Raw genomic sequence first — 22,180 nt, forward strand, 5'->3', positions numbered from 1 at the left:
TAATTCTTCAAAAGACTAGAAATTAATTTTCTTCTGGAAAATTTCTTATCTAAAAATTTGATGGCTAACCAACAGTATTTAGTAGAATTAAAGATAGAATGAAAATGCAAATAATTATAAATTAAAAAACTGAAAAATTTAGAAATTAAAAAACATTAAAATTAGAAATTATAAATATTTAAAAAAAAAAAAAAACTTTAAAAAATCAGAAATTTAAAAAGAATAAATTAGAAACTAAAAAATAATTACAAATGAAAAATTATTTTTTTTATATTAAATTTAGGAAATTATTTAAGGAATGAATTAAACATTAAAAAACCTGAATAAAAATAACCATTTGCGTGGGTGTACATGTTTCCACAATTAAGAGAAAAGAAAAAGAAATCCTCAAGGAGATTCTTTTCTTTTTTGCCCCCCCCCCTTTATTTATACAAGATTGGTGTCTTATTTAATTTTTTTTTTTTTTTTTTTTTTTTTTTAAGTCTGGGGACTGGGGTTTTCCAGCATCTCCATAAGGAACGTGTCGATGGGGGTGTCGCCAATGAGTTTGAAGAAAAACAAATGCTCCAGGCATTTCAGTCCGATACTCCTTAGGGCTGGCAAACGCAACAGCAGCTTCGCAAAACGGCCTGTCTCTTCGGGATACTGACACTTGCAGTATTCTTCCAAAGTCGCGTACACTTTCTCGCGGAGTGATTCCACCTCTTGGGTTGACACAAGACCTTTTGCATCTAAAAAAAAAGATTTAAATAAATTATAGTAATTTCAACATTTGATACAATTTTTATATAATGGAGACCTGAAAGTTTTAGCTAGTCTTACTAGTTAAAACTTCTAGGTCCCCATTAAACGGGCTGGATTTCAGTTTACCTGGTTTTTGGACTATAATACTTTTATCATGGATAAATACAGCGTACAGATTTTTATTTAATTTTTTATTTTGCATCTAAAAAGAAAAAGTAAGACTAATTTCAACATTCGATTCAATAAAACTAACAATTTGAAAATTTTTTTTATTCCGAGATGACTTCGAATCAAATTTCTTTGGCGTTGCCCGGGTGTTTTGTAGGTATGAAAAAAAAAAAACAACCGAAAGGTAGAAAAGAAAGTGAAAGAAAACATAACATTTTACCGCTACACTAGGGAACCATAGGAAGTGAAAAGCATTAAAATTTAGCGATGTCAATCAAAAAGTTACTTGCAGAAACGAACATTGGCTGGAGGCCAGTTCAGCTTACCGCCGTTTCATTTCCCCACAATGTTGGGAAAAACCAGTTCCTCACAAAAAGGGAGTGTTCAAATGAATAGCAATTATCTTATATGAGGGGTTTCCTCCAGATTGATCAAAGCTGATTGCTTTCTGGATGTCCCGGCACAAAAGGCTGGGTAAGCTGCCTTCACTTTCAATTCAGTTTCGTTTTTATATGAACAAGCTGAACAAACATGCGAGAGGAAGGAGTAACGTGAATTTTATAAAAGTCGATGTAAATAAATGTAGATATGATGTCCGTTTGCAAATCGTAGATATTATGATCTAGGGACTATATAAAAAGTTCTAAAGTATAGTACCCCCCCCCCCCCGGCCCGGAAAAAAAAAAAAAAGTCTTTGTTAGACATACAAAAACGCATGTGGCCGTTTTGTTTCTTAGCAGGTCACCAGGCATTGCCCGGTTGTAAGATATGCTTAGATATAATATTTTAATTCATGCAGATTCTCTATTGATTATTAAATCGAACCTAATATATCAAAATTAATATATATGACTTGGATGCCAAAACAATGGGAATTCAACATAAATCTCGCAAGCTATGAATCACTGTTGAGTTATCTGACTTTGTTTCCTGAAATTATATTTAAAATGGCAGACGAGACAGTCAATTCTCAGATCCTCATAAAAATTTTGATTTTCTTATTTAAAAATTAAACTACTTGATGAGTTTACCTGATTTTTGGAATATAATATTTTTGTCATGGGTATGTACAGATTTGAATTTTTATTTTAATTCATGCAGATTATGTATTTATTATTATAAAAACAAGTCTATTAATCATTATATTGAACCTAATATATAGTAGTGAACAAAAATAAGATTATATATATATATATATATATATATATATATATATATAGCCAGTAGAGTTTAGTTTCCTAGAAGTACATCCAATGAAACAACATGTGTCTACCAAAATAGTGCTCAATGAGTGAACAGAGCAGGTATATTAATTTTATTTATACAAAAATTAATGGCTACATATGTGCATACATGTTTCTGTAATCACCCACGTTGGGGGATTACGTCTTCAGGCCAAGAATAACCGTCGACGGTAATTCTTGGCCTGAAGACGTAATCCCCCAACGTGGGTGATTACAGAAACATGTATGCACATATGTAGCCATTAATGTTTGTATAAATAAAATTAATATATATATATATATATATATATATATATATATATATATATATATATATACATGATTTGGATGCCATCAGCTGGAATCGAAACTAAAACATACAGCTCTCCAACCGTACACATTATACATATTTATTATTAAATATTATTTTACATGCATAAAAGTATACCTATGGACATGTGTGCTTCTGGCTTTTAGTCATCATTCGCACAGGTTAGGATCGAACTCATGACATCAGTATCCGCATTCTCATATGCTACCAATGAACCACGGTCAATCGCCACTTTAATGCACGGTTTTTATCGCTTATAAAATTAAGATTTATTGTTGGCATTTTTTTTAGCGATATGTTTCGAAGTTGTTAATATCGCTAAAAAAATGCCAACAAATCTTATATAAATATATATACACACACACAAAATATCTCGAAATAAAGACGAAACGTTGATGAACACGTGATTCGATTTGTTTCCTTTTATTTCTCTATTTTGTCGGAATACTATTTCCATTATTCTCATTGGTACTTGTACAGTTTAATGAAGACATTAAAAAATGAAAATATCGAAAAAAAAGTTATATTGTACGTATCCGTTTTGGACTGAAGATCTCCAGAAAAAAAATTTCGTTTAATTTGATTAAGTAGATTTTTTTTTTTACAGCAGAAAAACACGTTCTTATGAGAGCACATTGAAGTCAGCCATTATGAAATTTGTCGACCACGCCACGGGGAGATAACTCCATGTAAAAGCGCCGACACTCCTTCCCCATCTTTAATACTAGCTTTTCTTCCTAAAAATCGAACCTTTTGCTCGGTATCATAACAAATTGTTTTTTTCGCTGTAAAATAAAAACTTGATGAAATTAAGTGAATTTTTTTTTTTTTTCGGAGAACTTCATTCCATAATGAATACGTACAAAATAACCCCCCCCCCCGATATTTTCATTTTTTAATGTCTTGATTAAACTGTACAAGTACCTTCTCATCATCATCATATATGTATATATATACACACACACCTGTTATCTCTTTTTTAAAAGCTATTACTTACCCGGGTTGAAGAGAACGATTGCCCGTAAGCAACCTAGTTCTGACTTGTCCATTTTCATTTCGCGCATTTTAGCTACCAATTCAGAGAGGACACGATCAAAAATGGTTCCAACACCAGCGTGATGGGCACTGCTTCGATGGACGTGAATACCAGTGGCAAGAAGAATGCCATCCTTGACGGGTATCGACCGGTGAGAGAAGCCGGCAATTAGCAATTCATTCCAGCCTGCGAAAGGGAAAAGGGTCACACGTGTAAAAACAAGACGACAAAAGTAAGAACATATATACATAAGTCTAAGGAGGTGATGCCTAGGAGTATTGTATCATGACAACAGAGCATTTTTTTTTTGTTTATACAAGGGAGTTACCACTTATCAAGGCCCGAAGGCCACTCGAGGATAAGGGTTACTGAATGTAAGATGGTAGTGTAGTAATTGTTAATAATGTAAAGTGGGTAGAATTTGGATTATTTAAGAGGATGGCTCAACAAGAACTTGTTTACATTGGACTTGAAGGCTACTATATTGTAATCGGTTGGGAAGCAAGCCAGTGGAACAGTGTTCCACAGGTGGGCAGTTCTAGGAAGAAAGCTTTGCTCATGGAATCTGCGTTTAGATTTGGGCACAGACAGAGAGTTGGGAGAAATTGTTGATAGTGATTGTAGCTAGTTGAGTGTTTTTTTTTTTTTGTGCAAATGTGGCAAGGGGGGGGGAGACTATAGATTAGAGCTCAGACGAGCACTTACCATGAAAATAATGATAGAGATAATCCTCCCAGAAAATAATGATAGAGACAATCCTACCAGTGTTTACCTTTTCCCAAAGGAGAAGGTAAACACTGGGAGGATTGTATCATGAGAACAGAACAAGATCCACCCCCCACCTCCGAACAGAGGGTTTAAAAAGAGTACATTAGTTTGTGTTGCAATATTTTTGTTCTAATGAGGATAGGATTCCAAAACATTAAAATGTTTTATTTATAAACAGGAGTGATAAAATCTTAAATATTTTATATTTAAAAGGGAAATAACTAAGTTATCTCCTTTGATCAAAACAAGATTTAGAAAATGAGATCTTTATGCCACTTGTATTTTTGGGCCGGACGATAAGAAACATTCAATGGATTTTCATTGGGGGGAAACAATTAAATTCGTCCTCATTTCAAAGTAATTTCTTTTCAGTTGTGTTTATATAATGATTAATGGCCGCTCGGCATTGCCCGGTCATAAAATATGCTTTAATATGATATTTTGATTAATGCAGATTTTGTTTTTATTATTATACTAGTAAAAGTACCCGTCATTGACTGGGTTCAAAAATAGCCTACAGAAAATGGACTCTGATTTATGAAAATACTAGCGGGGGGTACCCGGCGTTGCCCGGGTGTTTTTTTTTTGGGTGTGTGTGTGTTTGGGCGGGGGTTGGGGTTGTTAATGAACACCTTAGAATAAGCGAAGTAAAAAAACAACAAAATAACAGAAAAACGAACGTGAAAAATACCCCCCCCAAAAAAAAAAAACCGTGAAAAATGGCTTAAATAACCCTGCTTCAATATTAAAATTTAAAAAATCGAAAAAAATCGAAAAGAAAGACATCTCACACCACGATTTGAACCCAAAACCTTTAGAAAATGAGGTCGCGCTCTAAGCAACTGACTCAAGACGACGTCGATGAAATTCTGTTGTTTTTTCAAATATTTAAACTAAATCAGGTTACGACGTCGTATGATCATGCGTAGAAGCAAACTCGTCATGAGAGGATGGTTTTTTGAAAATGGTGGTGACTATGTAGAAAAATAAATTCTGGAACAAAATCTTGCTCATTTTAATGGCACCACTCTTGTCTTTATAGCTCTTCAACTTTCTGAGTTAAAAAAATGGGAGGCTTTATTTTTGGAATGACCTTTACATATACACATATTACATGGATTTTCACACTAATCAAACACACCAAATGAAAAAAATAGAAAAAAGAAAGAAAGAATCGTTTTTGGCATAAGAAAATAGGCACAGATTTTTCAGATTCCGATACCCCAAAAAGTTCTGATTTTTCCAATTCCAGTCATTAACATGGCTTGCTTGCATTTGAATTTCAACACACCTAACAAACAGCGGCATGAACAATGCTTACCAGCTCGCAGTAGTGTCACCTGGTCATCAAGTGACAGTTTTGTGAAATGAGGAACGCGTTTGGCCCATTCGACGAGAGTAAAAAGCTGTTTCTCAGCAGCTTGGAAGATATTTGTCACAGGATCTTTCTACAATTACACAAAAGAAAACATTTCAAAAACATGGAAACGTTTTTTTTTTGTTAAAACATACTTTTTACTTATGTGATGATTGCCCATAATTTACAAGGAATATAAAAATTATTTAGGAATTTTTTTTTTCAAAATGTGTTCGTTTTTAAAAATAGATTTTAGATACTTTACATGAAAAAAAAAAAAAAAAAAAATTAATATAATTTTCTTGTAAAATAAAAATTACAAATTAATATATTTTACATGAAATTTTTTTTTTTAGTATACTTTACTTGAAAAAAAAAAAAAATAAATAAATGAATATATTTTTCTTGAAAAAAAAAAAAAAAAAAAAAAAAAAAGAATATATAAATATACTTTCTTAAAAAAAAAAATTAAAAAAAATGAATATACGTTTTTTGAAAAAAAACAAAAATGAATAAACGTTTCTTGCAAAAAAAAAACAAAAACAAAAATGAATACACGTTTCTTTAAAAAAACAAAACAAAAAAAAACGAATAAAGGTTTCTTGAAAAAAAAAAAAAGAAAAAAACGAAAACCGAATAAAGGTTTCTTGAAAAAAAAAAAAAAAAAAAAAAAAAAAAAAAAAAAAAAAAAAGAATAAACGTTTCCTGAAAAAAAAAAAAAAAAAAAGAATATACGTTTATTGGGGAAAAAAAAATGAATATACTTTTCTTGGAAAAAAAAAATGAATATACTTTTCTTGGAAAAAAAAAATGAATATACTTTTCTTGGAAAAAAAAAATGAATATACTTTTCTTGGAAAAAAAAAATGAATATACTTTTCTTGGAAAAAAAAAATGAATATACTTTTCTTGGAAAAAAAAAATGAATATACTTTTCTTGGAAAAAAAAAAATGAATATACTTTTCTTGGAAAAAAAAAAATGAATATACTTTTCTTGGAAAAAAAAAATGAATATACTTTTCTTGGAAAAAAAAAATGAATATACTTTTCTTGGAAAAAAAAAATGAATATACTTTTCTTGGAAAAAAAAAATGAATATACTTTTCTTGGAAAAAAAAAAATGAATATACTTTTCTTGGAAAAAAAAAATGAATATACTTTTCTTGGAAAAAAAAAATGAATATACTTTTCTTGGAAAAAAAAAATGAATATACTTTTCTTGGAAAAAAAAAATGAATATACTTTTCTTGGAAAAAAAAAATGAATATACTTTTCTTCGAAAAAAAAAAATGAATATACTTTTCTTCGAAAAAAAAAAATGAATATACTTTTCTTGGAAAAAAAAAAATGAATATACTTTTCTTGGAAAAAAAAATGAATATACTTTTCTTGGAAAAAAAAATGAATATACTTTTCTTGGAAAAAAAAATGAATATACTTTTCTTGCAGAAAAAAAAAATTAATTTCCTTTTCTTAAAAAAAAAAAAAAAAAAAAAAAAAAAAAAAAAGATCTACTTATAGATTAGTGACTTCAGCAAAATATCTCAAACGTTACGTTGATTTACACATAGCATAGCAAAAATTCTAAATGAACAGTATGCAATAAAAATATGTAAACTTAAGAAAACTTGAATGTTATTTGCACAACGTTTCGGTTGATGGCACCTCCGACCATTTCAAATAAATCCAGAAAGTTTTCTGATTGGCCCAAAATGTAATTGTTTTTATTCAGGATAGTGCCTGCGCAAACACTGTGTGTATAATTGAGCTTACACATTATGATTTTAAACGCTGATGTAGAAACATCGGTCGCTGCACACCAAAAGGCCAGATTACATTGACTGAAATGCTGTGCAATTAACACTGAAAAAGAGAGCAGTCATCTGAATTATCAAAATACGATTGGTCATTCCTCAAAACGTTTCTGAATTTTTGAGACGAGGATTGGTTCGTATGAATCATCTTCTCAAAAAGTCAGAACTTTATTTAAACATGTTTGAAAGAAGTAGATGAATTCCTTTTCCAAAAATTCAGACAGACATACAAAGTTCAGACGGAGAAAACGCTACTTATAAGTGGAGAAGCCCACTTTTAAAGGCTAAAGAAAATAGAATTTTTATTTTTATTGGAGTTGTTGAATAATTTTTTTTTTTTTAAATTTGAAGAATTTAAAAAAAAAAAAAAAAAAAGGTTATAATTTTAAATGAAAAGAAATATAAATAAAAAAAAATCATTTTGAAGGTATACAAACATTTATATGGGTCATACATTTGTCTGCTGGAATATAATTGAACATACATATACATTATATATATATATATATATATATATATATATACTAGCGGGGGTACCCGGCGTTGCCCGAGTGTTTGTTTCCGGGACGGGGGGGGGGGGGGTTTAAAAAATGTTATGGTAGGTAAGTAGGAAGGATCAAACCCGAAGTCATGAGTAAAAGTAGGAAAATAAAGTGAAAAAAAAAAAAAAAAAAAAAAAACATCTGCAACGTTAACAGTTCGGCCACCAAGAAAAGTCCATTCCAGTTGTTTAGGGAAAAAAAAAAAAAAAAAAAAAAAAACGACTACGGTAGGTCGGCGCGAACGTGAAAATATAATGTGAATTGTCCAGCACGCTAACCACTACGCCACAGAGCACTGCAGCTTAGTTTAGTGATTTTAAATAACTTGACATGAAAGAACTACGAAGCCAAACCGGTGTTCTCTTCTCAACTGTTCCTTGTGAACGATCCCCAAACGGTGTTTAGTGGTGGCAGGGGGAGGAGGAATTTATTAGAGAGAAAATATTTTACCACTTCCATTGATCTTGACCGATTTTGGCCGTGACTTCTCAGCAGAAAAAGTATAGAAATCTAAGATTATCGAGGAATTTGAGAAATAAGCCTATAACACACCTCAGATATTGTTCTGCCGTTTGTGCATATTATATTTGCATGAAATATCTTGATTTTTAATCCTATTAATGTCAAAATCAGACGGGAAAAAATGAGTTCATTTTATTTATATAGATATTAGGTTGGCAACTAAGTTCTACCATTTAACAACTATGTGTCGAAAGTACAGATTTTTTAAACCTAACATTCTATTTTGATGATTTGAAAATAAATATATTGAAATAACTTGAACCAAAACATAAAATATAACAAATAAATTTTCAAAACACAATTTAAAAAACGGTAAGAACTTAATTGCCAACCCACTATATATATATATATATATATATATATATATATATATATATATATATATATATATATATATATATATATAATTCATTCATTAAGTTACCCTTAATTTACTAATGTTATGTTGGGAAGTGAACAGGATACAGATGAGGATGCAGGGAAAATGGAGTTCATGCCTTTTCAAAAGCAAAGCAGGGAACCTCAGTAAAAATTAATAGTTTGAATATTCTGTTTTGAGAGTTAATTATAATCCCAGTTTCAGGGAGTTCAGAAAAGGGCAGGGGTTCGTAGGGAAAAAGGGGATGATAGCGAAAGGAGTATGATAAAAATAAAAAATTAACACAATAAACACATCTCATAAGCTTGGCCTTCGAGCCAAGATCAAAGTGTAGTATTTGTTCCGTTAGAACTAGCATTGTAATTTTAGCTTGAATAAATGAATAAATGTAATTTTAGCTTGAATAATAATATCTCAAAGCGTAGTATCTGTTCTGATGCCACACTTCAATTTTTTTGTTCTCAATCAGTGGAGGAGAAATCCTTCACGACTGAGGCAATTTTTTTAATTTTTGCTCCTTTCTCCACATAAAAAAAAAAACGATCCTGGTGTCTAACTCTGCCCTCGTGGGGAGGCAAAGTAAATAGGAACATAATACATCTTATGTATATCATAATATGCGAAGGAATTTTTTTATGTCTGTCCGTACGTTATCACCCTTCCCATCTGCGTATAAAAGAACCGATCGCTGAAGTTGCAACAATACAAAAATGTTATTAAAAATCGATAATGATCTTGTTTCTTGCTTATTCAAAGTCATCATCACCATGACCATGAGCACTACTCAGTCCTTCTTAGCTGAAGATGACAAGTCAGGGTCTCGGTGCTTTATCCTATGGCGTCGTAGCATTCCATGCTAAGTGTGGAAAGTTTCCCCACAAATAGTGCATGGGTAGTTACTTGTAGCGGAGTTTCTGCTCACCAATTTTTCTGTATCCATTTTCCAATTCTCCATACAATAGGATTTTTGGAATGCGATTGTTTTCCATTCTTATTAGAATAGCATTTTGTTATTGCTTTTTGTTATCATGTAACAAAAATAAATCAACGCTTTGCTTTGTAATAGATACTTATTACACCCACTGTATATTATTCTTCTTCTTGATGATGATGATGATGATGTAGTAGTAGTAGTAGTAGTAGTAGTAGTAGTAGTAGTAGTAGTAGTAGTCCTTAGCTGAAGATGACAAGTCAGCGTCTCGGTGCATTATCCTATGGCGTTGTAACATTCCATGCTAAGTGTGGAAAGTTTCCCCTCAAATAGTGCATGGGTAGTTACTAGGATTGTTGCCTTTGGTAATGTTTTTATTCAGACCTGGCCTTTATTTTTGCTTCTATTTCTGCCTTTCCTTTGTGAAGGCTCTGCACCAGCAACTTTTGCTAACTTTTCCCAATTTTTCGTGTTCATATTCATTGCTTTTAGGTGGCGTTTTATCATAGCCTTGTAGCGGAGTTTCTGCTCACCAAGTTTTCTGTATCTCTTTTTTTTTTTTTTTTTTTTTTTTTTACATGGGGGTCACCACTTATCAAGGCCCGAAGGCCACTCAGGGATAAGGGTTATTGCGTGTACAGTAATCGATGAGATAGTATTGTAGTAATCATTAGTATTGGGGGTTTTGATAGAATGTCTTACTTAAGGGGGCGGTTTGTCAGGAGTTTGTTTATGTTGGACTTGAAGACGTCCAAGTTCTAGTCAGATGGGAAACAGGCAAGCGGCAGAGTTCCACTGGCGTGCAGTTCTAAGAAAGAAGCTTTGCTCATGGAATCTACGTTTGGATTTAGGCACAGATAAAGAGTGGGGAAAATTATTGACAGTAGTTTCAGCCAGACGGGTGTTTATCGTGAAAGATTGGCAAGGGGGGACGGGGGATTGAAGCTCAGACGAGCACTTGCCACGGAAATAGCGATAAAACAAAGACAGGCTTGCAACGTCTCTTCTGTGGAAGAGAGGCTGCAGGGAAGAGAAAAGGGCATCCCCCACTAAACCACGAAGTCTATTTTGTACTCTGTCAAGGCAGGATAGGCTGTTTTTAGCAGCTCCTGCCCAGATATGGCAGCAGTATTCCATCCTTGGACGTTCTTGGCTTTTATAAAGATAGAGAATTGCATCAGTAGTGAGATATCTTCTGGAGCGGTAGAAGGATCCCACCATTTTCCCAGCGTCCCTGGCAACAGATTTGATGTACGTGTTCCATTTTAGATCAGGAGAAAAGGTCAAACCCAGAAGCTTGTCAAAACATGGAGCCTCTCCAAGACGAGAGTCATCCATTTCAATTGATGCCAGATGGGGATCAGAGCGTTGATGACAAAGATAGAAGCTTGGTTTTGGATACATTCCAATTCTTCATACAATAGGATTTTTGGGATGTGTTAGACCCATGACCAACAAGTGATAGGGAAAAGACTTGTCCTAAACATATCGGATAACTACAGAGTGCCATGTGTTCTTGTTAAACACATTGGAGTATGAAAAGACTTTTGGATGAGAACAAAGCGTTATCCTGAAAGTACCTGTAAATAAATGTCTGTTTTTAATTTTTTTTTAAAAAGTGAGCCCAATTTTTCCTTGTTTTTGTTTCCTCGTGACAATTTGCATACATCGTATGCGTCCTGAGGCTGACATGTAACGACTTTGTTACACCTATCAGGTTTTCAGTGCTGACAACACGCTTCATATGATTTGGTTTTTCTGATTCCGATTAATTGGCCCACCACTAAAAAAAGAGTGAGCCAAATCTTTCCTTGTCTTTGTTTCCTTGCGACTGTCTGCATACAACGTGTGGGTCCCGAGTGTTGACATGTAATGACTACATTACAAGTATATTGAATGGCTTTTAAAGATCGACTTCCAAACTAACAAAGTATTTATTTCTCTTTTGCTCAAATTTCATTAATTCCTTCCATGTTTTCCTTGAATTTCCACAGTGAACTGACCCTGATGTTTTAACTGTTCTACATCCACTAACCATTCTAAAAATAAAAAAAAAAAAAAAAAAAAATCAATGAAACTTTTGTATTTTTTTTTTTTTTTAATCCTTTCATTTTTTTTTTCAAACTTATTTTTAAGTAATATAAAAGTCGGGAGAAACCCATTCCATTGTAAATAATATTTACGAAAAAAATCAGAATTAAATTTTTCATATGAAAGTAATCAAAAAAAAAAAACAAAAAAAAAAAAAAAAAAAAAAAGAACCTCACAAGAAAAATATGTTGAACAAATTTTTTTTTGTCCGAATTATAATCCAAGATGGCTGATTAACTATAACAAAATTTTGAATTTCCGTAACTTGACGATTTCGCATGCAAAACAACTGCAAATAAACATGGAATTACCAGGATTTTTTATACATGTAGCTCATCAGAAGACAAAATCGCTTCCAGAAAGAACCCTCAACCAATATTAATAAAAAAAAAAAAAAAAAAAAAAAAAAATCACCATTTCACATACATTTTACATATAACCTAGTTTGGTGCATTTTAAGTCACAAAGCCAGCATCTTCTGACAACCTAAAATTTTAATAATTCTTTACACACACACACATACATATATATACATACACATACATATACACACACAGCATAACATGAAAATCATATTGGCACTGAGCAGCACAAACACAACAAACTTTGTACACACAAAATGCTCAATATCCTTTCAGATAGAGCAATTCATAACAATTACTAAATAAAGTGGTCTATTTTGACAATTTACTGCAGTTTCACAGTACATCCAATCATGAAAAAAAAACGTATTTCTCTGCGCTTTTAGACGGTTGAATATAAATCTTTATTCAATATAGAAATCGCAATCACCGATTTATTCCACGGTTTTACATGCTGGCATGTGTTGGATGGTTTTAAAAAACTGACTTCAAAACTTATCTCTGACCAAGCCTTTGTCTATCTTTCTCTCAAATTCATTTTTAGCACACGCTGCAATGTTACCTTTGGCCTTCTTCTGTGATCTGAACCTGCTACCTCAACTGTTCTACGTCACAAGCTGAGCATGCGGGATCCACCTCCACAAGTAAAAAATTTACTTCCACCATGATTAATGTTTGTGCAAAATTTGACAAAAAATCCAAGGCGTGATTATTGAGAAAAGTGCAAACAAATGAACAAACAAACGATTTGGGGGCAATCCCAGAAAATCCGTTCTGGTAAAAATTTACTTCCACCATGACTAATGTTTGTGCAAAATTTGAAAAAAAAAAAAAAAAAAAAAAAAAAAAAATCCAAAGTGTGGTTATTGAGAAAAGTGTGAACAAACAAGCGGGAGTGAATTACTAGGTCCTTTGTAGGGGGAAGTAAAAAAATTCATCCATCATTACAACGTGACCATACTAACAAAGTCTCCTGTTTGGCATGCATCTCCACATACCATGCAGGTTTTATTTTTCTCGGAGCTCATCATATATAAACCCGTCTTTAAGACTCGCATTACCCATCCACTGTATCATTCTCATCATTTCTAGCCATGCAACGTCTATCCTCAACCCTCACTGTTCAGGTTTCCTTTCCATTCATTATTACATTGCATCCAAATGCTCGAAAGATTCTTCCTTTGGTTGAAAAATCTTAATGCGTTGCTGGTTAGCAACGACAAAATTTTTTCTAGACTCATTCCATCCACTTCTAACCTGTTTTATCAGGGTAACAAAACTTCCAAACAACTTCAATAACCTCCTCATCCAATAGACCCTGCTACCACAACTGGTCTACATCTGCTGACCTATCAACTCCCACAAAAGTTATTAGAAAAAAGAGGTCATCATACACAAAGAAATCTAAAAAAAAAAAATTTTATTCATGAAATCTCTGATCAGAGAAATATTTCAAAAGTATCTTTTGTTAACAAAGAATTTTAAAGAGGATTTCTAGCTCAATTTAGAACTCTGGAATAATGCTGGAGCTGAAGTTGAACACACCACGTGGACAAACCAGTATTTACCCCTCTCCCACCGCAAGAGGATGTGACACAAGGTCGGAAAATGAGCCAGTACCCAAAGAGGAAGAACACTTCTGCCGTTGCAAAAATAATTCTGAGTAGCCTTGCCGGTATTTCCTGGTCAGACAAAAAGTGATAACCTTGCTTCCTCCAAAAGGTGAAGCCTGGTCGTGTAGAAAACATCTTGCATCTGTATAACAACAAAAAGGTCATCGAAATACCTCAGTTTCTGTCAGACAGATTGCCAAGGTTGGAACCTTGACTAACGTTAACTCCCAATCAAGGCTGACAACTCCCAATCCAGGTCGAAAAGCTGACAACTCCTAATCCAGGCCTACAACTCCCAATCCATGCTGACAACTCCCAATCCATGCCGAGAGACAACAAATTCGAATCCATGCCGACAGACTGACAACTCTCAATCCATGCCGACAACTCCCAATCCATGCCGACAGACCGACAACTCTCAATCCATGCCGACAGACCGACAACTCCCAATCCATGCCGACAGACCGACAACTCCCAATCCAGGCCGACAACTCCCAATCCAGGCCGACAACTCCCAATCCAGGCCGACAGACCGACAACTCCCAATCCAGGCCGACAGACCGACAACTCCCAATCCAGGCCGACAACTCCCAATCCAGGCCGACAGACCGACAACTCCCAATCCAGGCCGACAGACCGACAACTCCCAATCCAGGCCGACAGACCGACAACTCCCAATCCAGGCCGACAGACCGACAACTCCCAATCCAGGCCGACAGACCGACAACTCCCAATCCAGGCCGACAGACCGACAACTCCCAATCCAGGCCGACAGACCGACAACTCCCAATCCAGGCCGACAGACCGACAACTTCCAATCCATGCCGACAGACCGACAACTCCCAATCCATGCCGACAGACCGACAACTCCCAATCCATGCCGACAACTCCCAACCCATGCCGACAGACCGACAACTCTCAAGTTAGCATAAAAATCTTTTATAGAGAATGCCACTCAGTATTAGAATTTTTTTTCTTTTTTTTTTTTGCTCCCATTCACCCCTAACAAGGCATAATGCCACTGGGACACAAGGGGCTACTATTTGGGACCATGCCTAGGAAAGATTAAGAAGATGTTGGTTTATGTAACATTTAAACTTCTGCATATCAGTACAGTAAGGAAAACAGGTAGCAGGAAGGGAATTTCAAAATCTAGCTGTTTGAGGGAAGAAACTTTTAGAGTAAAAAACTTTCTGGCATTTAGGGACCTCAACAGTTAAGGGATAAGATTTTATTGCTAAACAGGTTTGTCGGGGATATGTACTTTGAGGGGGGCACAAGTTCAACAAGTTCATCAGAGCACATTTCATTAAAATACTTGTAAAACAGGCACAGTGATGCAACATTGCAGTGATGGGACAGGGGTTGGAGCTTAGTTGACAAAGTGGGACCTATTAGATTGAAAACTCTTTTTTGGGCCCTATCCAAGAGGGAGAGACTAGTGGTAGATGCATCAGCCCAAATATGGCAATAATACTCCATGCATGGGTGAATGGTGGTCTTGTAAAAGTACACGATTCTATTAACCACTCTTGAAGGTTCTGGAAAATTCTAAATCTTTTTTTTTTTTCTCGGTCATTGTAAACTTTTGTGAAAGAAAATCTTTCTAAAGTGTCAGATAAGACCTTTCTCTGTATACAGGGAAGATAAATGAAACCCTCATAAACACATACATCTTCTTATACTCTCCAGATATTAATTTAATAGGACCTTCATATCATTTCTCTTCATGCAACACATGTCCTCAATCTTCATATCATTTCTCTTCATGCAACACATGTCCTCAATCTTTATATCATTTCTCTTCATGCAACACATGTCCTCAACCCTCACTTCCATACAACATCACACTTCCTGCACATGCATCTTCTTTTGGCCGACAATTGTAAGGCTGTGCTGCTAAGTAATGCTTGGAAATACCATGAAAGTGCAGTCAAGTGTTAAGATAAGCCACATTTATTAATTATTAGAGTAAAAAAAAGGACAACACTGCAACAAAATTGTTCATTCCCAGTTTCACTTACTTCTTCAGTAGTGTAGGGTTCCTTCTCTAGAGTCGGACTGTCATTTGGGACCTGAAGAATAACAGTGACCCCTCTGTATTAACAGAAATTATCACACACACACAAAAAAAAAAAGAAAAAAAAAAAAAAAAAAAAAAAAAAGAAAAGGTTCAAAGTCAATATAATTTCAAGCACTTCTTTCTGATGAGCCCATCCACGAAAAAAGCCCTTAAATGACTCCCTTTTTCTGCATGGGTAGTCAGAAGCTTGTAGAATTTATTTATTTCAATAATAGTTCTTATAATTTTGGATCTTATTTGCCACGTTAAGTGTTTTCACCATGTTTTTATCTTGATTTTTTTTTTGTCAGCATCAGAGTCGCATAAAGCAGTCAAAAAAGCCCTTGAATCACTCTTTTTTTTTTCGTAGGTAGTCAGAAGCTCATAGAATCTGTTTGTGTTCCAAGTTTTTTATAATTAATTTTGGATCTTATTTACACAAAGCAATCAAAAAAGCCCTTAAATGACCCCTGTTTTTGCATGGGTAGTCAGAAGCTTGTAGAATCTGTTTATTTTGATAATAGTTTTTATATTAATTTTGGATCTTATTTGCCACGTTAAGGGTTTCCACCATGTTTCTGTCTTGCTTTTTGTCAGCATCAGAGCCGCACAAAGCAGTAAAAAAAAAAAAATTGAAATGTTGATATTTTACATCAATTAACATTTATTGCGTCTCCGATATCAATTTAATTTTCATTAGCTGCTAAGCGGCACCTTCCCAGATGTGGCGGGAGTACTGCTGGGAAGAAAAAAAAGTGAGTCGAGATTCCGAATAAAAGCCGCAGATAGTATTTATCTCTCACGCAGAGAGAAATGTGACCAAGGTTAGAGAATGGGATTTAGAATTCATACCTCTGAGGAGAAGCACTCTGACCTGCAAAAAATGCCTGAACAGCCTCATCAGCATCCATCGGGCAAAGCCTAGGAATATAAACTTAGTGATGGGACGATTCCAATGTTTCCAATTCCGATACAATTACGGATTCCGATTCTTTATAAATCTCGAAATATTTAACTATAAAATTATTTTTCCCCGATTATCGTAACAACACATGCCCATTTTGTGAAGCGTAAAAAATACACTTGTAAGGAATAATCTATAGATTTTAGTTGTAATATTAGTTTCAAATCAATAAATATTTATTAGTTCATCATTATGGCCAGCAGTTGAAGACTTTGCTTGTAACAAAATCAAATAAAAACAGTAAATTAAAAGAATCGTTTTTGGCATTGGAAAATAGGTACAAATTTTTCAGATTCTGATACCCCATAAAATTCAGATTTTTCCGATTCCTGATTCAACATCCCAACACTAGATAAACTTCCTAGAACTGCATAGGACCGGCATTATACCGCAATCAAAAAAGAGAAAAGATCTAGACTCTTTTACATTTGGTGCTGAGGGAACACGTCAAGTACTTTGTCAAGACAAGGAAGAGTCCTCTGAGCGGCATTTCTCAAGATATGCTGCTGTAGTTTAATACAAAAAAGAAACGTGGCAGGGGAAACTCAACTTTATTGAGAAATAATTAAAAATTTGTTATCAAAGACTTGAAGAGCTTATGATTGGCGTAACCATCGAAAAAAATTAGAGTATCAAATTTTTTTTTTTTTTTTTTTAAATATCGAAATAAGTTTTTTCGTAGTAATTTTAAAGCAGCCGTTTTTTTTTTCTCCTGAAGTGCTTAAAAAAAAAAAAAAAAAAAATATATATTTTTAAATAAATAAATATATATATATATATATATATATATATATATATATTTTAAATGTCGATACAAGTCCTTTTCATGGTAGGGTCATTTTAAAGTAGCCAATTTTTTTATTAAATTTTTTTTTTTTTTTAAATATTTTTCATGGTAATTTTAAAGCACCCGTTTTTTTTTTTTTTTGTGAGGTGCTAAAAGAATTTTTATTTTTTTAAATATTAAGGCAAGTTTTTTTTTCATGGTAGAGTAATTTTACAAAAGTAGCCAATTAAAAATCTTTTTTTTCTGAAGTGCTATAAAAAAATAAACAATAATAAGATTTATAAAATCATGCGTGATTTTACTGAAATAGAATTAGAAAATAAGGGTGCAAGCAGGAAGGAAGGAAGGAAGGAAGGTGAAGCCAGGTGAGGGGAGCAAAAAAGGAAATTTACAGAAGGCAATACAATGCAGAATTATAACAGACACAAACTAAAGTCAATTAATACATAACGGTGGAATGAGCGAATTATTAATACAATTAATGTAATTTTTTTTTAAAAATTGCTTTAATGTAAAATTGTGTTTTTACAAGAATCAGTCAGATGAAGGTTTTATATAATATTTCGGGAAAATATTCCCTTCTTCAGAATGTGTGTTTGATTTTTAGTTAAAATGTGCATATAAAAGCTGTAACGCACACACGTTTTTTTAAAATCATATTTTATATACTTTCAATGTTTTCTTACTTGTGTTAGCATGGTCAAATAGAAGTCCGCATCATATATAGTACGGACTTCTATTTAACCATGCTGACACAAGAACACATTACAAGTATAAAATATAAAAGTATAAAATGCAAGTATAAATATGTATGTCTGCCTCCATATTTTCAAACTATCTCCTCAAAAACTACAAGTCGCAGAGCGGCACCAGGAGCTTCAAATGATTGGATTTTTTAAGGATCGCTCTTTTTATGGGTCTTTAACCAATTAAAATAGTTTTTGATCCCTTAAAATTGAAAAAAATCGTTATTCATTTCATACATTCATCTTAGTTTATTTTTAATCAGTTCATATGTGTGTCACGTTGGTACAGTGGTAACGTCACCAGCTTTGAATGCTACAGTTTTGCTTTCGGTTTTTAATTGATGGCACCCAAATACATTTTTTTTTTCTTTGGAAATATATATTTGAAATCTGGACAAATTAAAATATCATATTTAAGCGTATTTTACGCCTGGCACCCACCCCAGCATATAAAAAACAATATATATATATGATGAAAATAATGGAAATAGTATTCCGACAAAATAGAGAAATAAAAAGGAAACAAACCGTATTATGTGTTCATCAACGTTTCGTCTTTATTTCGAGACTTCCTCTGAATGAATGAGATTAAGAAACAAAAAAATACCAGTACAAAATATTTGAAAATGTTTCACGTGCACAGTGTCTTTTTCCGTTTTTCTGAAATAGAACTGCATCACACTGTGCACGTGAAACATTTTAAAATATTTTGTACTGGTATTTTTTGTTTCTTAATCTCATCCATCCAGAGGAAGTCTCGAAATAAAGACGAAACGTTGATGAACACATAATATGGTTTGTTTCCTTTTTATTTTTATATATGTATATATATATATATATATATATGTATATATATATATATATATATATATATATATATATATATATACATACATATACACACACACATATATATAGTAAGTTATAAAATATATATGGCGATTAAGCTACACTGAATACTCCGCATTTCATCCACTCTAGGACTCTTCAGGCTTTATGTGAGTAAATGAAGTAGTTATATATATATATATATATATATATATATATATTATATATATAAAAAGCCTGAAGTGTCCTAGAGTGGATGAAACGCGGAATATTCAGTGTAGCTTAATTGCCATATATATTTTATAACTTACTATATATATATATCTTGTTTTTTATTTTATTTTCCAACTGAACTAATTCTAATCAATTGGATTTAATTTGATTCTTTCTAAAGATTTATTTTCATCTTCAGATCGCCATTGAAAGAGTCTTCATGCAAACGGAAATTTTATGCCGGTTCGTTTTTATTATTTTTTTTTACATTTCCTACATTTTTCCACTCGTTTTTTTTAAAGGACATGTACATCTTTACAATTTATGACTATAATAAATTGCAGTTTCAAGTGTTTGCAAATTGTATGAATTGATAGATTTATGCTTCAGTATTTTCCAATTTAATAACTATGTTACTCATTGTTGATATGCAAATATATGAAGTAAATTCATAGAAACGGAAACCAAATAATCATATTCTGGGGGGGGGGTATGGATCTTTAAATGATTTCAGGAAGGAATATGGGCCAAAAGAGTTTGCAAGCAGTCATTTATCCGCAATAAATACCATTTTTAAACATGATATAATTCGAAAAATTGTGTCATCATGATTATAGTACCATATATTGATAACATATTACAAGAAAACAACAGTTATTACTCAAATAACAATTAACAGAACAATACGAATTTATTAAACTATTTAACCCTTTATTCGCTTTCCTCCATTTTTAATCAAATCAATCAGCCTCCTATCAACAGAGGATGTTAATGTATGCACTTGCTGAGGTGTGATTTCAGAAGATACCTTCTTGATTCTCTCGCAAACGTCTTTTTTACTATGGAATTGATGCCTGTTCTCATAAACCTTCCTCTTCAGAATCGACCAGAGGTTCTCTATCGGATTCAAATCTGGGCTCTGAGGTGGCCAGTCCATCAGACGTTCACCAGAGATCCCCTTATCTGAAAGCCAAGCTTTTGTGAACCGAGAAGCATGGCTTGGGGCATTGTCTTGTTGGATAATTAGATTCTGGTTGAAAGCATCATTTTGTGAATTCAACCAGGGCAATAAATTTGCTTCCAAAAACTTGCAGTAGTTCACAGAATTCATTTTGACACAGTCAGGGACAAGAAAAGGACCAACAATCTCACTTCCAATAATATGAGCCCAAATCATCACTCCTCCTCCTCCTCCTCCTCCTCCTCCTCCCTGTTGATGTTCGAATTGCAAGCGTGGGCTATTGCCTTTAAGAAGCCATCCCTTGGCTCAACCATCGGGGCCGTCGAGGGTTGCTCTGGCCTCGTCAGTAACATTTTGAAAATTGGTTTTCAAATATTTAGTGGCCCATGCTAGTCGCTTCTGACAGTTTATATTACTCAAAGGATGACATTTTGTCTGTGTTCTCTGGTTGGCTATCTGTTTCAAAATCCGATTTCGGGTCCTTTTAGAGATGCCAAACACTCCTGCATGGTCGAAAATAGCTTTGCTTGTGCTGTGTGGGTTTGCTAGCAAACTCCTCTTGATTTTTCTAATATCTCGTAATGAAGTCACCTTTGGTCTGTCACTTTTATGATTCTTTCTTCCATCTTTGGCGTCAATGATGAAACGGTTCACAGTTCGATGATCTCGTTTCAAAATTTTCGAAATTTCCAATGTAGACTTCTTTACAGTAAGAAATGTAACAACTTCACCCTTCTCCCTATCTGTCAACATCTTTCCTTTAGCCATTATCAATAAATTAAGATTACCTGCATAAACTTTTGGCTCACCTGAAAAGTGGAAAATGTCGAACTATTATTACATTCTGGCTTTTATCGTAAAATGTAATAATGGAACAAACCAGAATGGCAACCAGCAAATGATGGAAGAGTCCAAAATGAAAAATAAAGCAAGATTAATAAAGAAATTGAGAAAAAATAGGTCTGCAAACTCTTTTGACCCCCACTGTATTTTGTTTGAGATTTCATTCCATGGTTTAAACCCCATTGAATACTCTAGAGTCTTGCAGTAGTATATGATGTACACTTATTGCAACTGTTTCATTCCACTGAAGGAATTTGTCAGACTAACATTTAGCCTGGAGAATTCTTTTACTGGAAAGAAACAAACGTTTGTGTAGCTCACTTGCTTTAAATATGTATTTTGACGTTATTGCATATACACACACAAATGCTTATATACCTGCAGAATATGATTTGTTCTTAAGATGAAAACGGTATGTTTATGTAAAAAAAAAATGATGTTTATTTTATTAGTAAAACACGTAAACATGCTTTATTACTTTGTTTTAATACAAATGTCGTGGGTGAAATGCTCCTTTTTTTAAAAATATTTATAAAAATAATTTTTTGTTAAAATTTGAGGAAAGATCAACTTTAATAAAAAGAAAAAAATAATTAGAAAAATGGCCATAAATGTAATCATGGTAATATTAGTGGGACCCGTGGAAATTCCACAGCAGATTCATTCATATGTAATATATTGATGCTGGCATTCTGTAGATGTTCAGCATAAATGGAGATGTCTTGATGTTATTGTAGCTCTTTTGTTAAAACTGCAAAAGTATTTATCTAAGCTAGCAGGGACGTCCGGCGTAGTCCGGTCATAAAGTATATTTCAATATATTTTAATTTATGCCGATTTCGTATATATTATTATAGAGTTGTATATATTATTATAGAGTCAATTTTATATCAA

At 33.3% G+C, this 22,180-nt stretch overlaps 1 protein-coding gene across 31 annotated transcripts in view; it reads right to left on the bottom strand.

The window, feature by feature from the left end:
- Positions 1-444: 444 nt before the first annotated feature.
- LOC145268857 (retinoic acid receptor RXR-like) overlaps positions 445-22,180 on the bottom strand; it is a 647,258-nt gene continuing 625,522 nt past the window's right edge. For 17 of the 31 annotated variants that reach the window (XM_080124550.1, XM_080124541.1, XM_080124544.1 and 14 more), the window contains 4 exons: positions 15,907-15,957; positions 5,592-5,718; positions 3,464-3,688; positions 445-731 (listed from right to left, as the gene is read on the bottom strand). In XM_080124550.1, the coding sequence (XP_079980676.1) occupies positions 478-731; positions 3,464-3,688; positions 5,592-5,718; positions 15,907-15,957 (657 nt within the window). In that variant the 3' untranslated portion in view covers positions 445-477. The remainder of the gene's footprint in view (positions 732-3,463; positions 3,689-5,591; positions 5,719-15,906; positions 15,958-22,180) is intronic. The other 14 variants (XM_080124564.1, XM_080124557.1, XM_080124546.1 and 11 more) reach the window with 1 other exon arrangement.

This window comes from Euprymna scolopes, chromosome 44 (assembly GCF_053919585.1).
Source record: "Euprymna scolopes isolate OS-2025 chromosome 44, ASM5391958v1, whole genome shotgun sequence".
NCBI lineage: Eukaryota > Metazoa > Mollusca > Cephalopoda > Sepiida > Sepiolidae > Euprymna > Euprymna scolopes.